Here is a 15,422-nt window from a genome sequence, read left to right as displayed (position 1 = left end):
AATAATTTTCTAGATCTGGGGCAGCAGTGTGTACATTATGTCCCCAGTAGAGAAGCAAATCCTTTTCATGGACTCTAGGGACCAGGGCTTGCTACTCTGAGGTACAATGCCTCTAATTTCATGCTATGTGGCTGCTTTGTCTTTGATCAGATTTAGTGTCTTAGGTAATTAAATCAGAAAGTCTATTTAGCTATTCTAGAAGTGTATGTGTAGGTATTGGGTGGGTGGGGTTCTTTGAGCAAATTTGTCAGAAACTCCATTCTTGACATCAGAATCAGGGCAGGATTGAAAACATTGTGGCTAGATCTTGAAATGCTATAGCATCTATTGCAGAAAATGATAGGTCAGATGGATAGCAATAATAATAATATATCAGATTTTAGTAACAAAATTACCAAGCTTTATCTAGTGGATATATGTAAAAGAATATTTTTTAATGTCCTGCATTGATGTATTTTCTTTAAGAATGATTACAGATTATAAGCATTTTTTGGGAATACAATATAAAAACATAAATTTTTTCTTATTTTTAATTTTTTTTTATTTTTTGGTTCAAGGATGAATCTTCCCTTTAAATATTAATTTTCTCTTAATTTCGTGTTTCCTTGCACTGCCCCTAACTTCAGAGATGCTGATTGGAGTTGAAAAATCAAAAAGAAATGATGTGAATCAGAAAATACCATGTTGTATTGAAAGCAAATCAAATAGTGTAAACACCATCACCAGAAGTGTGTGTGAACAAGCTCCCAAGAGGAGGGCAGCTTGTAACTTACAAAGACTGTTAGAGAACTCAGACCATCGGAGCATAAAGCATATGGGATCCAAAGAGACACATTTGGAATTCCAGTTTGGGGATGGTAGTTGCAAGCACCTACACAGTTTGCCAAGGAATGTTTCTCCTGAGTTTGTTCCTTGCGAAGGTGAAGGAGGCTTTGGTGTGCACAAGAAGAAAGACTTACTCAGTGATAATGGTTCTGAATCACTTCCGCATTCAGCTGCGTACCCCTTTCTTGGAACCTTAGGAAATAAACCCTCACCTAGATGTACCCCTAGTCCTTCTGAATCAGGATGCATGCATATAACCTTTCGCGATTCTAATGAAAGACTTGGTTTAAAAGTATATAAATGCAATCCACTCATGGAAAGTGAAAATGCTGCATCTAAGAAAAGTCAAGGTTTGGATGTTCAGGAACCTCCAGTAAAAGATGGAGGGGACCTTAGTGACTGCTTGGGCTGGCCTTCCAGCAGTGCAACCTTATCCTTTGAGAGTCGTGAAGCATCATTTGTACATGGTAGACCACAAGGAACTTTGGAAATACCAAATGAATCTGTTAATTCCAAACAGTTTTCACCATCCGGTTATCTTTCAGACACGGAGACAAGTAATATGATTTGTCAAACAATGAAATGTCAGCATGATCAAACTCCATACCTGTCAGAAGAAACCATGTATTTGGAGCCAGGAAAGATCAGTGTGACTCGTGGACACCCATCTCATCATAAGGCTGATAGATTAAAGTCAGATTTCAAAAAACTGAGCAGTACATTACCATCTTCAGTGTGTCAGCAGCCTTCAAGAAAATTAATTGTTCCACTATCTAGCCAACAAGATAGTGGCTTTGATAGCCCATTTGTTAATCTAGACTAATTATGGTACAGTATTTAAGAAGAATCATTAATATATTAAGAAAAATGGAAGGGAAGACCTCATACTGAAAAAAGTGGTGAGCCCTGCCTCTTTTGAGATGTTTTCATAACATCTGTTATACGAGTAAAGCGTTCTCCTAAAATTACTTGAGATATTTATATTGCCTTAATATTCCAAAGGCCTGATGGTGTATGTATAATCTGCTTTTGTGTGGTGCTTACTTTTGGTTGCTAAACCATCTATTTTTATACTTATAAATTGACTCACTCTGCAGTGTTAACTTATTTAAATAAACTTGCATATGGTCTATAGAATTGTTATGAATTATTTTGTGGTTCAGAATACAGAAATATCATATTGGCATCATGTTTGAAATTCACCCAGAAAAAAACACAAATTTTGATTATTTGTATGTATTAGTCAGATTTGGTTTTTGAAATTAGTCATGTTTAATGAGGCTATAAACTTAATCTACATCGACTTTTCCTAGAAATATCTACTCAAAATTTTGATCTTTGTTTTCAGTTAGAGAAAAGAGTTTTTCCAAGGTTTACTACAAAATACATGGCTGTGTCCTGGTTTTATTCTTTAAATATTAGTGTAAATTTTTTAGTTCTTGCATTATTTCAGATCACCGGTGACATCCAAAAACTTTGTCTCTTTTATGGCTTCACATTTGTTTTTTCATCTGAAATATGACCTTTTGAAAGATGGAGATAAGTTTTGTCATTTAGCAAAAAATGTAAAACGATTAGATTTTTACATTCATTTATAGTGCCGAACTGGCTAATTAATGCTCTAGGTTAAAGGTTATAATTCTGAACTGAAGAATACCTGCAGGAATGAATGACTACCTAAATATCATTGTTTTTAGGTGAATTCTTTTTCAGATCCCTAGCGATGGGTATGAACATTTAGCTGTATGCAAGTGCTTCAGAAAACAGTTAACTATAACTTTCTCTAACATATCCCACACCTACCATATTATGGATTGTATTTGGGGGTTAATGTAGTGTATTTTTCCACCCAGAGCCAGATAACTTAGGTGGTGATTAGGAGATGGCAAGATGCATCCTCCGCCTCCTGATAACCATCTCTAAAAGCAAGAACCTAGAAGGAACACTTTTTGGACTTGGAAAGCTCTGTCACCTTAACTCTTGACCAGGGATAAATAAGTCTAAAAATTGGCCCTGGACTTCAGTGCTTGAATTCACATACAGCTATAGTAAGGAACAAACCATCTTGTCAAAGTCTCACTTGTATTCCTGAAGATACAGTGCCCCTTCTCCACCAGTTAGGCTGTCATCTCTCACTCTAGAAAAAAACTCTAGAGCAGCCAAGTTTACGCTTCCTATGGATCTAGTTGGTGCTTGATTTTTTTAAGCCCTGGTTTTTACTAAACTTAGAATCTAGGCTCATTGCTCACCTACCTTTTCCACTTGGTTCAAAATCCATGTCAATTATTTAAACTCTCAACATTAAGGTTGAAATTGGAAGTCCTCTTGCTTGCTTCTCCTTTTAGAATATCCTCAATCTTTTTTGATAGTTATAATCTCAATAGGATTAAGTTACTTTATGTCATACATCCTACATCCAATTGGTTGGAGATAGGGTGTGGTATAGGGTGTATGTCATAAAGTAACCTAATTCTATTATGATAAATTGATAAATATGAAGGTATCAACTTAGTAGTGTGCAAATGAAGGGACTACACAACCAAACTATGACTAGTGATGTACATTGGTTTGAAAGGTCATGGCAGAACAAAAAGGAGGCAGGGACCCTGTAGATATCATGATCACATTAATCCCACTTTGTCGTGATATTTAGTCCTTTTTTAAATGTTGCTGGAATTTTATTTTATACTATGTTAAAGATTTTCATGTGTATGATCATGAGGGATATTGACCTCTTGTTTTCCCATGCTCTCTGTCTTCCTTTGGTAAAAGGGTAATACCAATCCCATAGGATTAGTCGGAAAGTGTTGCCTTGCCTCTGTTTTCTGAAAGAATTGGTGAGTATTGGTGTTATTTCTTCTTTGTATATTGGATGGAGTTTACTAGGTGAAGGCATCTAGCCTGGGCTGGTGTTGGGGGTGGTGCAGGAGTGTGCATTTTGAGTAACGTATTTTCTTGTTATAGAGCTATTCATAATTTCCATTTTTTCTTTAGTTAGTTTTGGTAGTTTTTGGTTTTGTAGGAATTTGGCTATTTTATCTAAATTGTCTAATTTGTTGACGCAGTTGGCCATAGTATTCTCATAATCCTTTAATTTCAGTAGGCTTGATAATGATGTCCCCCTTTCATTCCTGATTTTGGTATTCTGTGTCATCTCATTTTTTTCTTAGTCTATCGAAAGGTTTATCAGATTTGTTGATTTGTTTTCCCCCAAAGAACTTTTGGGTTCTTTTCTCTTGTTTTTCTGTTTCCAATTTCATCAATTTTTCCCTCTTCCTTCTGCTTGCTTTATGTTTAATTAACTCTTTTTATTTATTTATTTATTTATTTTCGAGATGGAGACTTGTTCTGTCACCAGGCTGGAGTGCAGTGGCATGATCTGGGCTCATTGCAACCTCTGTCTCCTGGGTTCAAGCTATTCTCCTGCCTCAGCCTCCCGAGTAGCTGGGACTACAGGCGTGTGCCACCATGCCCAGCTAATTTTTGTATTTTTAGTAGAGACATGGTTTCACCATATTGGCAAGGCTCTTCTTGAACTCCTGACCTCAAGTGATCCGCCCACCTCAGCCTCCCAAAGTACTGGGATTACAGGCGTGAGCCACCATGCCTGGCCCTTTATCTACTCTTAAAGTGAAAGTTTAGGTTATTGATATGAAACTGTTCTCTATTGGTGTAGATGTATAAAGCTTTGAATTTCTCTCAAAGCAGTGTTTAAGTTGCACCTCATATGTTTTGATATGTTGTATTGTTGTTTTCATTTAGTTCAAAATATATTCAAACTTCCCTTGCGATTTTTATTTTGACCCACAGATTATTTAGCAGTATGTTACTTCATTTCTGCTATTTCTTTGTTCCCATGGATTCTAGTTGCCAGGTCTGTTGTCATTTCCTTTCATCTATAGTACTTCCTTTAGTATTCCAAGTAAGGCAAGTATTCCAGCAACAAATTCTCTCAGTCTTTGTTGATTTTGGAATATATTTCAAATTTATATTTGAAGGACAGTATGTGACATATTTAGAGTTCTTGGTTGACTTTTTTCCTCCAGCATTTTGAATATGTCATTCCCCTGCCTTATGTTACCACTATTCATGATGAAAGGACAACTGTTAATTCTGTTGTTCTTTATATATGATGAATTGTTTTTCTTATACTATTTTTAAGATTTTCTCTTTGGCTTTCAACAGTCTGAGCATGGTGTGTCTAGGTCTGAATTTGTGTTTATCCTACTTAGAGTCTGTTGAGTTTCTAGGATTTCTAGATTTATCCTTTTAATAAAATTTAGGCAGTTTTTTGGCCAGTATTTCTTCAATTATTTTTTTCAGCCCTTGTTTCCTCTTTCTGGGCCTTTCATATATATTAATATGCTTACCATTGTGTCACAGGTCTTTGAGGCACTGTGCATTCTTTAATCGTTATTGTTTTTCATATTGGATAATTTTATTAATCTGTGTGCAAGTGTCCTGATCCTTCTGCCATCTCAATTCTGCTGTTTATCTAGGAATTTTCATTTCAGCTATCGAACTTTCTGACTCTAGAATTTTCATTTGGCTCTTTTTAAATGGATGCATAATAGTTGTACATATTTTGGGGATACATATATTTTGATACATGCACGCAATGTGTAATGATCGACCAGGGCAACTGGGTCATCCATCACCCCAAGCAGTCACCCCTTCTTTTTATCGGGAATCTGCCAATTCCTTTCTTCCAGCAATTTTGAGCTTTACAACAAATTATTGTTAGCTATAGTTACCCTATACTAGAGTGGTTGGTTAATGGATACAAAAATATCATTATATTTGGCTTTTTTTTTTTTTTTTTGAGACAGTGTATCACTCTGTCTCCCAGGCTGGGGTGCAGTGGCGCAGTCATGGCAGCCTTGAACTCCTGGACTCAAGTGATCCTCCCCACTCAGTCTCCCAAGTAGCTAGGACTACAGGTGTATGCCACCATGCCTGACTAATTTTTTTTTTTTTTTTTTTTTTGAGACGGAGTCTCGCTCTGTCGCCCGGGCTGGAGTGCAGTGGCCGGATCTCAGCTCACTGCAAGCTCCGCCTCCCGGGTTTACGCCATTCTCCTGCCTCAGCCTCCCAAGTAACTGGGACTACAGGCGCCCGCCATCTCGCCCGGCTAGTTTTTTGTATTTTTTAGTAGAGACGGGGTTTCACCGTGTTCGCCAGGATGGTCTCGATCTTCTGACCTCGTGATCCACCCGTCTCGGCCTCCCAAAGTGCTGGGATTACAGGCTTGAGCCACCGCGCCCGGCCCCTGACTAATTTTTTAAAAAAAATTGTAGGTAAGGGATCTCACCATGTTGCCCAGGCTGATCTCGAACTCCTGGCCTCCCAAAGTGCTGAAATTACAAGCATGAGCCACCAGGCCTGGCCACATTTGGTTCTTTAATAGTTACTTATTTTAAAATAGCTACAAAGCAGCTGTTACAAATATGTTTTAAAAATTAAGGTAAAATATTAAAGAATTAAAAACATGACTTTTTTAAATCAGAGATTCATCATTGATCATGTATTGCTTTTTTTTCTTTATTCTTAAAAAAAAAAAAAAAAAAAACCACATGTGCAGAATGTGTGGATTTGTTACCTAGGTATATTTATGCTATGGTGGTTATGCTATGGTGGTTTTCTGCACCTATTGACCTGTCCTCTTAAGTTCCCTCCCCTCACCCCAAACCCCCAACAGGCCCTAGTGTGTGTTGTTCCCTTCTCTGTGTCCATGTGTTCTCAATGTTCAACTCCCACTTATAAGTGAGAACATGCAGTGTTTGATTTTCTGTTCCTGTGTTAGTTTGCTGAGAATGATGGCTTCCAGCTCCATCCATGTCCCTGCAAAGGACATGATCTCATTCCTTTTTATTGCTGCATAGTATTCCATGGTGTATATGTGCCACATTTTCTTTAACCTGTCTATCATTGATGGGTATTTGAGTTGGCAATTAGCAAATGTCTTTGCTATTGTAAATAGTGCTGCAATAAACATATGTGTGCGTGTGTCTTTATAGTAGAATGATTCATAATCCTTTGGCTATATACCTAGTAATGGGATTGCCTGGTCAGATGGTATTTCTGGTTCTGGATCCATGAGGAATTGCCATACTGTCTTCTACAATGGTTGAACTAATTTACATTCCCACCAACAGTGGAAAAGCATTCCTATTTCTCCTCAGCCTCGCCAGCAACTATTGTTTCCTGACTTTTTAATAATCACGTGAGATGACTGGCATCAGATGGTATCTCATTGTGGTTTTGATTTGTATTTCTCTGATGATCAGTGATGTTGAGCTTTTTATCATATGTTTGTTAGCCACATAAATGTCTCCTTTTGAGAAGTGTCTGTTTATATCCTTTGCCCACTTTTTGATGGGGTTATTTGTTTGTTTCTTGTAAGTATGTTTACATTCCTTGTAAATCTGGATATTAGACTTTTGTCAGATGGGTAGATTGCAAAAGTTTTCTCCCATTCTGTAGGTTGCCTGTTCACTCTGATGATAGTTTCTTTTGCTGTGCAGAAGCTCTTTAGCTTAATTAGATCCTGTTTGTCAATTCTGGCTTTTGTTGCAATTGCTGTTAGCATTTTTGTCATGATGTCTTTGCCCATGCCTATGTCCTAAATGGTATCTTCTAGGGTTTTTATGGTTTTGGGTTTTACATTTAAGTCCTTAATCCATCTTGAGTTAATTTTTGTATAAGGTGTAAGGAAGGGGTCCAGTTTCAGTTTTCTGCATATGGCTAGCCAGTTCTCCCAGCACCATTTACTGAATAGGAGACCCTTTCCCCATTGCTCATTTTTGTCAGGAAAAACATGACTATTTTAAAATAGCAATGATAAGACAATATTCCCTGTTGAGTCATTGTCTTCATATTTTCATCATTTTTTAAAATTTTTCCTATATTTTTCTGGTAAATATTTTTTGTCTGGTAAGAACACAAGAAGGTAAGATATACTCTTAACAAAATTTTAAGTGCACAATACAGTGTTGTTAACTATACATACAGTGTTTTACATCAGATCTCTAGAACTTTTTCATCTTGAGTAACTAAAACGTTATACCTGTTGAACAGCAACTCCCCATTTCCCCTGACAGCCACCCTTCTACTCTGTTTCTGTGAGTTTGAGTGTTTTAGAAATCTCATGTAAGTGAAATCATGCAGTATTTGTCCTTTTGTGACTTGTAGTCTTTATTCAACATCCAAGAACATGCATAGTTTTTCTTGACAGCTTCTTTCTTTGGTATAAATCAGACTGTCTGTTTCTTTACATACCCTATAAATTTGTTGAAAACTGGAAATTTTATGTAACATACTGTAGCAACTCTGGATTTGGTATTTGTTCCCCTGGGGGTTGTTATTGCTGGCGTATTATTGTTGTGTTGTTTCATTATTTGCTTAGACTTTATCTGCAAAATCCTCTATGGTGTGTGCCTGCTGATTTCTCCACTGTTGTTTTAATTTGCATTTCTAGTTTTTAGCTGGTCATTTTAGGGGATTTCTATGCATCTGTATTGCTTAATGATTATTCAATTATTGGTTAAAGGTTATATTCAAAAACCTTGAGTCAGTAGGTCTTTTTCCTCTGCTGATGTGTCTGTGCATTCAGCGTTCAGGCAATTTTCCAGTCTTCCTCCACTTTACTTCCCTCTGAGCGCTTCCAGGTCTTCCTGCTCATGTGCACATCCTCATTAGTTCAGGGATATGTGGTGGGCGTGGGCCTTCTTAGGTTTTCCCTACATACGCACACAGCCTCCCACTCCAGCAGAGATGTGTGGAGAGCTGATTTAACCCCTTATTTCTAGACTTTCTTCCTGTTAATTTTAAAATTAGTCTGCCCATCTCTTGCCCCAAATGGGGCTACAATCTCAGACTGGCAGAGCTATGCATCTTCCCTGTTTTTGTCCCTCTAACTTTGCTGTTTTTAACTAACCCTACTACTGGGTATGTGCTCCTTTCCTTCTACTCCAAATCAAGTGAGCCCACTGTAGCAGAGAAGCTGCTAATGTTCACCGTCATTCCTACGCTGTCAGCACTACCTCGCTGATCAAGCTGGGAGGGGAATGGGAGCAGCCCCTGGTAAGAACACCTCAGAGTCTCACTGAGCTTCCAGAGTTCAGCAGCTTCTTAATTTTGGTTGTTTCCCTTTGGTTGATTTTCAGAGCCCTGAAATGGTTGTTTTTGTTCTTTTTCCAGTTTTGTAGTTATTTTTGGGGGGCATGGGGGGAATCTCTTCATTCCAGCATCACCTGAAATTTCCTTGTTTTTATTTATTTGTTACGTACTGGAGTAATCTCTTTTCTGTATATTTACTAATTTTTTCTTTATTTTCCCCAACTTTTTATTTTGAAAATCTTCATAATCTATAGAAAATAAACACCTATATCCCCTGCATTTAGATTTACCAATTGTTTACTTTCTACACTTATTTTACATTTGTCTGTAAATATACATACATATGCATATACATAGTATGTATATGTATATAAAAACACTTTTCCTTAACCATGAAGATTATTTGCAGATACCCTGAGTATTCCTTCCTAAATACTTCAGCATACATTTTCTAAGAACAAAAACATTTTATTTCTTAAATACAATTGTCATATTTAGGACACTGAATATTGATAAATATTTATATACATATACACTTAAAATTTTTTTTTTGTTTAGGAGATGGGGTCTTGCTCTGTCACCCAGGCTGGAGAGCAGTTGCCCAAATCATTGCAACTGAACTGAGCCTTCAACTGTTGGGTTCAAATGATCCTCTCCGCTCAGCCTCTTGAATAGCTGGGACTATAGGTACACACCACTGCACTTGGCTAATTTTTAAATATTTTTGTAGACAAAGTGTCTTGCTATGTTGCCTGGGCTGGTCTCAAACTCGTGGGCTCAAGCAATCCTCCCACCTTAGCTTTCCAAAGTGTTGAGATTGCAGGCGTGAGCCACTGTGCCCAGCCCACATACATACATTCTATATTCAAATTGCCCTAATTGTGACAATAATGTGTTATAACTTTTTTTAGATCTTTGCTGTTCACCTTCAAGCTGAGGACTTACCACTTTTCTTCGATTATGAAAAATGCTCAGCCAATAGCTATTCATTAAACAAATATTTATGAGGTGTCAACAACTGACTGTTCTAGGGTGATACAGTGCTTATGAAAACATGAGTTTCTACCTTCGTGGTTCACACTCTAGTCAGGGGAGACAGTAAATACACGTAAATTATGTAGTATGTTAGAAGTTGGTAAGTGCTATGGAGAAAATAAGGGCAGGTAAAGGTAAAAAGAGGAGTAAAGAGGGAGTGATTACAAATTTAAAGAGTAGTGAGGGTTGGTCACGCTGAGATGGTAACATTTGGGTAAAGATTAGAAGGAAACCACTCAACTCCTCCACCATTCCTTCTGTTTCCTACTTCTGGAACTCCTCTTAGACATAGCCCCATCCTCGTTTCTCTTGATTGTTCTTTTGTAAGCTTTTATTTTTCTGTGCTACTTTGTGGGGGTCTTTTTTCAGTGGAAGTACTATCTTCCAGTTTGCTAATTCTGTCTTTGTTTAATTTACTGAGTTTTGAAATTTCATTTCTGGGATTTCTAGTTGGTGTTTTTACGCCTACACTTTTTGTGAAATTTCTACCTGTTTAGCAATCTTGTTTTCTAATAGATTCTATTTATTTATACTTTTAAAGACTAAAAAATTCTTAAAAGTTACTTCTAGAGTAATTTATCATGCCACTTGGGAGTGAGTTCATATCCAAATTGTTGCTTTTTTTTTTTTTGCCTTACACAGACTTAGTTTCCCCCATGTGTGTGGAATTTTGGCTTGCAGTCTAACAGTGAAGAAGATTTTTTTTCTCCTGAGTTCTCTCCCACCACTCTGTCTAGTTCTTTTGGTTGTCTCCATATAGGCTCCATACAGTCCCCAGTCCAAGACTGGGTCTTACGTAGGTGGTTTCTGATCTACTGGGGCTAAAGCTACTCACTGAGCCAGCAGGCAGCTTGGTCCAGTTCCTGGCTGCAAAGCTCTGCCTTTAACCTCTAGGCTCTCTAGATACGTAGTTTTAATATAACTTGTGCCCTCAGGTGGAGATTGTAGCTTTTTCAGCCTCCCTGAGTTAAGGGACCCCTGCCTGGACTGCTACTTTAGACAGCAAGCTTGGCCTTTGTCCCTTTCCTCAGTTGGATGCTTTTAGTCCTTGTTATTCTGCAGAAACTCCTGGCCACCTTTACTACTTTTGTTTTTTTTGTTTTTTTTTAAGCCAAGTCTCACTGTGTCGCCCAGGCTAGGGTGCAGAGACACAATCTTGGCTCACTGCAACCTCCGCTTCCAATTCAAGTGATTCTCCCGCCTCAGCCTCCCTAGTAGCTGGGACTACAGGTGCGCACCACCACGCCCGGCTAAGTTTTGTATTTTTAGTAGAGACGAGGTTTCACCATATTGGCCAGGCTGGTCTCAAAACTCCTGACCTCAAGTGATCCACCCACCTCGGCCTCCCAAAGTGCTAGGATTACAGGAGTGAGCCACCATGCCAGGTCTACCTTTACTACTTTTAGATACAGAACAGGTAGTACCTTACTTTTCAAGTCCTCAGGAACATTTTATGTTTTAAATGTCTTTTTTCTCTATGTATTTTTTCCATCATTGTTATATGTTGGTAGATGTTGGGTCCTTCCAAAGTATAAACGTAGAATGCCATCCAGGACCTAAAGTCTGCTTTGCCATTAATTCTGTGACTTAGCTATTTCTGTAGCCTGTCTTGGGCCTCAGTGTTTGCTATTATTAAGGTTTAGGCATATGATTACCTAGAGATTCAGGCAAACCAGATTTAAAAGTATGTGAAGGCTGGGCACAGTGGCTCACACCTGTAATCCCAGCACTTTGGGAGACTGAGGTGGGCATATCACCTGAGGGTCAGGAGTTCGAGACCAGCCTAGTCAACATGGTGAAACCCCGTCTCTACTAAAAATACAAAAATTAGCCAGGCGTGGTGGTGGACGCCTATAATCCCAGCTACTCGGGAGGCTGAGGCAGGAGAATTGCTTGAACCCTAGAGGCGGAGGTTGCAGCAAACCGAGATTGTGCCATTGCACTCCAGCCTGGATGAAAAAGTGAAACTCCCTCTAAAAAAAAAAAAAAAAGTATGTGAAGAATAGTGAGATAGGTAAATTGAGGCTAGAGCATGGATGGTCTTGGATGTCAAAGCCAAAGAATTCGAAATTTGGTTCATAGAAAATGGGGAATTGTTGAAGTTTTGGTAGCATGATTTAGAGAGATTAGTGAAGCCATATTGTAGGAGGACTTGGAGGAACAGAGGAAACAGCCAAGGAACCAGGAGGACAATGTCTAAGGACAGTCAGGCAAGGAACAAGGCCAGAGCCAGGGCAGATGTGGTGGGAATGAAGAGGTGGCGAGATTGAGAATATGACACTCCCATGCTTCCCAGGACCTACTGAGAAGTACTAGAAGGGATTTAGAGCCTGGGTGTCTGGGAAGATTACTGTGCTATCAGCAGTACTGGGGAATCAAGGCAGGTTGGATTGAAGGGACCATGCCCTCCCTTGAGTACTGAAGTGCTCAGTCCTTTGGTGGGCACAGTCATGAAAACAACTAATTGACAGATACTAACTTAATGGTGAGCATTGTACCAAGCCTTTCACTAATTCCTTTAATCCTCACAACAGCTCTTTGAGTGAGGCTCTTTATAAGCACTTTATGGTTGGCTAAAATCAAGGCTTAGAGGAGAGAAGTAATTTGTTCATGGTTAACACAAGCTTGCACTAGGCAAAGCCAAAAGTTATACCTAAGTGTTGTTTTTTTTTTCTTTTTTTTTTTTTATAATAAGCTTTTCATTTGAGAATAGGTTTAGGTTTACTCAAAAGTTGCAAAAGTTACAAAGATAGTACAGAGTCTCTATACCTTTCACCCAGATTCCTCTGTTGCTAACGTCTTACATCACTATAGTAACTTTTTCACATCTAAGGAACCAACATTACATTTATATATATATATATATATATATATATTTTTTTTTTTTTTTTTTTTTCTTGTGATGCTAGAGGCCATGGCTTTAATCCCTATACTGTCTTTATTTCGTTTGGCTTACAGGTGAGCCAGAATTTATTTTAAAAGGGAAAGTCCTTTTCTTTTTCTGCTCCTTCCGCTTCCCCTCCATGCTTCCAAGCAGGAAAATGAGTTCAGCAGGCTCTTCCATGTGTGAAATCAGTTTAACTTGCTTTCTCAGCAGGATGTAGACAAGCAATAGATCTTACTCTTTAGCAGAGGTTTATAGAATACATTATATGAAGATTATGCTGCAGCTAGAAATTCACCAACACAATGGGAAAGCCTGTAATATAACAGAACCATCTTTTGTAATTTTAAAATTCAACCAGTGATGGTTCATCTTAAAAAAGACATTTAGAAATTTTCTAGTAGTAAATATGCCATTTTTAAATCTTTTGATATAATTGTAACAACTTTTCCCCTTAAGGACCAGACCAGGAAATTAATTAGAAATCAAAATGGTAAACCATCATTAAATAGAAACTTTGTTATTTTCAAAAGTAAGATAAATAAATTGGCTTCTTCCACAAGATCAGCAATAATCTTGAAGCTTTGAGAACATCTTAAATCTTGTGCTCTTAAAAATGTTGTCTGGTGAGTAAATTAAGTAGAATCAACAAAACTTTTAAAATATATTTTTGGTTTTAGTTCAGGCATAGCCCTTGTCTGAAATATTTCCTTATTTGATTTTACAATTTTATCAATCATGTTGTATGTAGAATGCACTGGATGAAATTCTGCTTCTTATATTTTCTTGACCCTATGCTCTTACACAAACTGTTTCCCTAGTAACAGTTAATAAAAATTGAAACACCCTATTTCACCCTATTCAATAAAAGTTGAAATATCCTATCTGTGTAAGAGCACAGGGTGAACTCAGTTCATGTATTATCACAATGACGCTGTAGATGTCAATGATTTTACTGACTACCAATTAGTTTTCCTGGAAAAGTTTTTGAAAATGTGGTCCGGGCCGGGCACGGTGGCTCAAGCCTGTAATCCCAGCACTTTGGGAGGCCGAGGCGGGTGGATCACGAGGTCAGGAGATCGAGACCATCCTGGCTAACATGGTGAAACCCCGTCTCTACTAAAAATACAAAAAACTAGCCGGGCGTGGTGGCAGGCGCCTGTAGTCCCAGCTACTCGGAGGCTGAGGCGGGAGAATGGCGTGAACCCGGGAGGTGGAGCTTGCAGTGAGCCGAGATCGCGCCACTACACTCCAGCCTGGGCGACAGAGCGAGACTCCGTCTCAAAAAAAAAAAAAAAGAAAATGTGGTCCAGTGTCACAATCTGCTCTGCAAGGTCTTCAAGATTATTCATTAAACATTACAATGGATCGGTTATCATATTAAGCTCTGTACCTACACTTTTGTCTTAATCCTTCCAACAATTTTTCAAACTAGGTCTTATTATCCTCATTCTATAGATGAGAAAGAAGGGAAGGGACTTATGCAAAGAGTCTCATGTGGCTGAACAGAAGTCCAGGGAAGCTATGGATTTACTGCAAGGTGGATATGAACTCATTTGCTGGCCAAGCATTGTCTACAACTGAAAACAGCAATATATCTCCAGCATCAATATGGCATTGTTTTCAAACATAAGGGGATGCCATTGTTATTGTTAATAAGAGGCCTTTATACTAAAAACATTTTGGAGTTGCTGCACTGTTCTGAAAAATATCCTGTTAAAATTGGATCAGACCTGTACTAAATAGCTCAGATCTAGTTAGTACAAAGCAGACTTCTCAGGTTAGAAGAGGTAGTGTCTAGGATCAAACTTTGGCATCAAATATGTTGCAAATCTTTATCACCTGCTAGTGAGCCTAGATTCCACATCTGGAAAATGGGAACATATGGTGGACACTGTTGGTTATCTACCCAATGTGATTACCTACTTCTTCCTTGTTGGCAGACCAAGGGGGGAATAGCTGTCACTTCCCCTCATGACTCAGTTTCAACTCTGTTGCTGACTCCTGTTTGGCCTGAGTAATCCCAGTGGCCTCAATTCCTTTTACCGTGACTTGTTTAGGGATGGGCATATGACTCAGTTCTGGACAACGCCATATAAGGGAGAGGCTGCAGGGCTTGTAGAAAATGTTTCTTTCTAAAAAGTATTTTCTTCCACACGGGAAAGAACTAACTTAAAATGACAAATGTGCAACTTCTAGATCAGTGGTAAGAACCATTTTTTAGATGTTACTGTGTCTGCTTGTAACACCTGGATTTGCTGCAACCATCTTGCATCACTGTCTTCCAACTGAATAGCTGTTATTAATGTTATTCACAGAAACAAAAAGGCCTCAGGCATCTGGGAAGGACTGGCCTCACACATCATTCATAAGTAAACTCTTCGGTGGCCTCCTATAAACAAGGACATGTCAATGGTTACTTTAGGTCTATGGTCTAAGTCTAGCTCCTAAAACTAAAGCCGCTTGATTCCACACTGAATGTTACTTACAAGCTTGTCTTCCAGGTGCAGAACAAGGACAAGACAACATCGGTCATCTCCTCCACCTACCAGAGACAACT

At 38.4% G+C, this 15,422-nt stretch overlaps 1 protein-coding gene across 1 annotated transcript in view; it reads left to right on the top strand.

The window, feature by feature from the left end:
• Positions 1-1,962, top strand: part of CEP152 (centrosomal protein 152) — a 73,228-nt gene extending 71,266 nt beyond the window's left edge. The window contains exon 27 of the mRNA XM_025390242.1: positions 607-1,962. Within this exon, the coding sequence (XP_025246027.1) occupies positions 607-1,648 (1,042 nt within the window). The 3' untranslated portion in view covers positions 1,649-1,962. The remainder of the gene's footprint in view (positions 1-606) is intronic.
• Positions 1,963-15,422: the final 13,460 nt, after the last annotated feature.

This window comes from Theropithecus gelada, chromosome 7a (genome assembly GCF_003255815.1).
Source record: "Theropithecus gelada isolate Dixy chromosome 7a, Tgel_1.0, whole genome shotgun sequence".
In the NCBI taxonomy this organism is placed as follows: Eukaryota; Metazoa; Chordata; class Mammalia; order Primates; family Cercopithecidae; genus Theropithecus; species Theropithecus gelada.
This window is presented reverse-complemented; position numbering and strand designations above follow the sequence as displayed.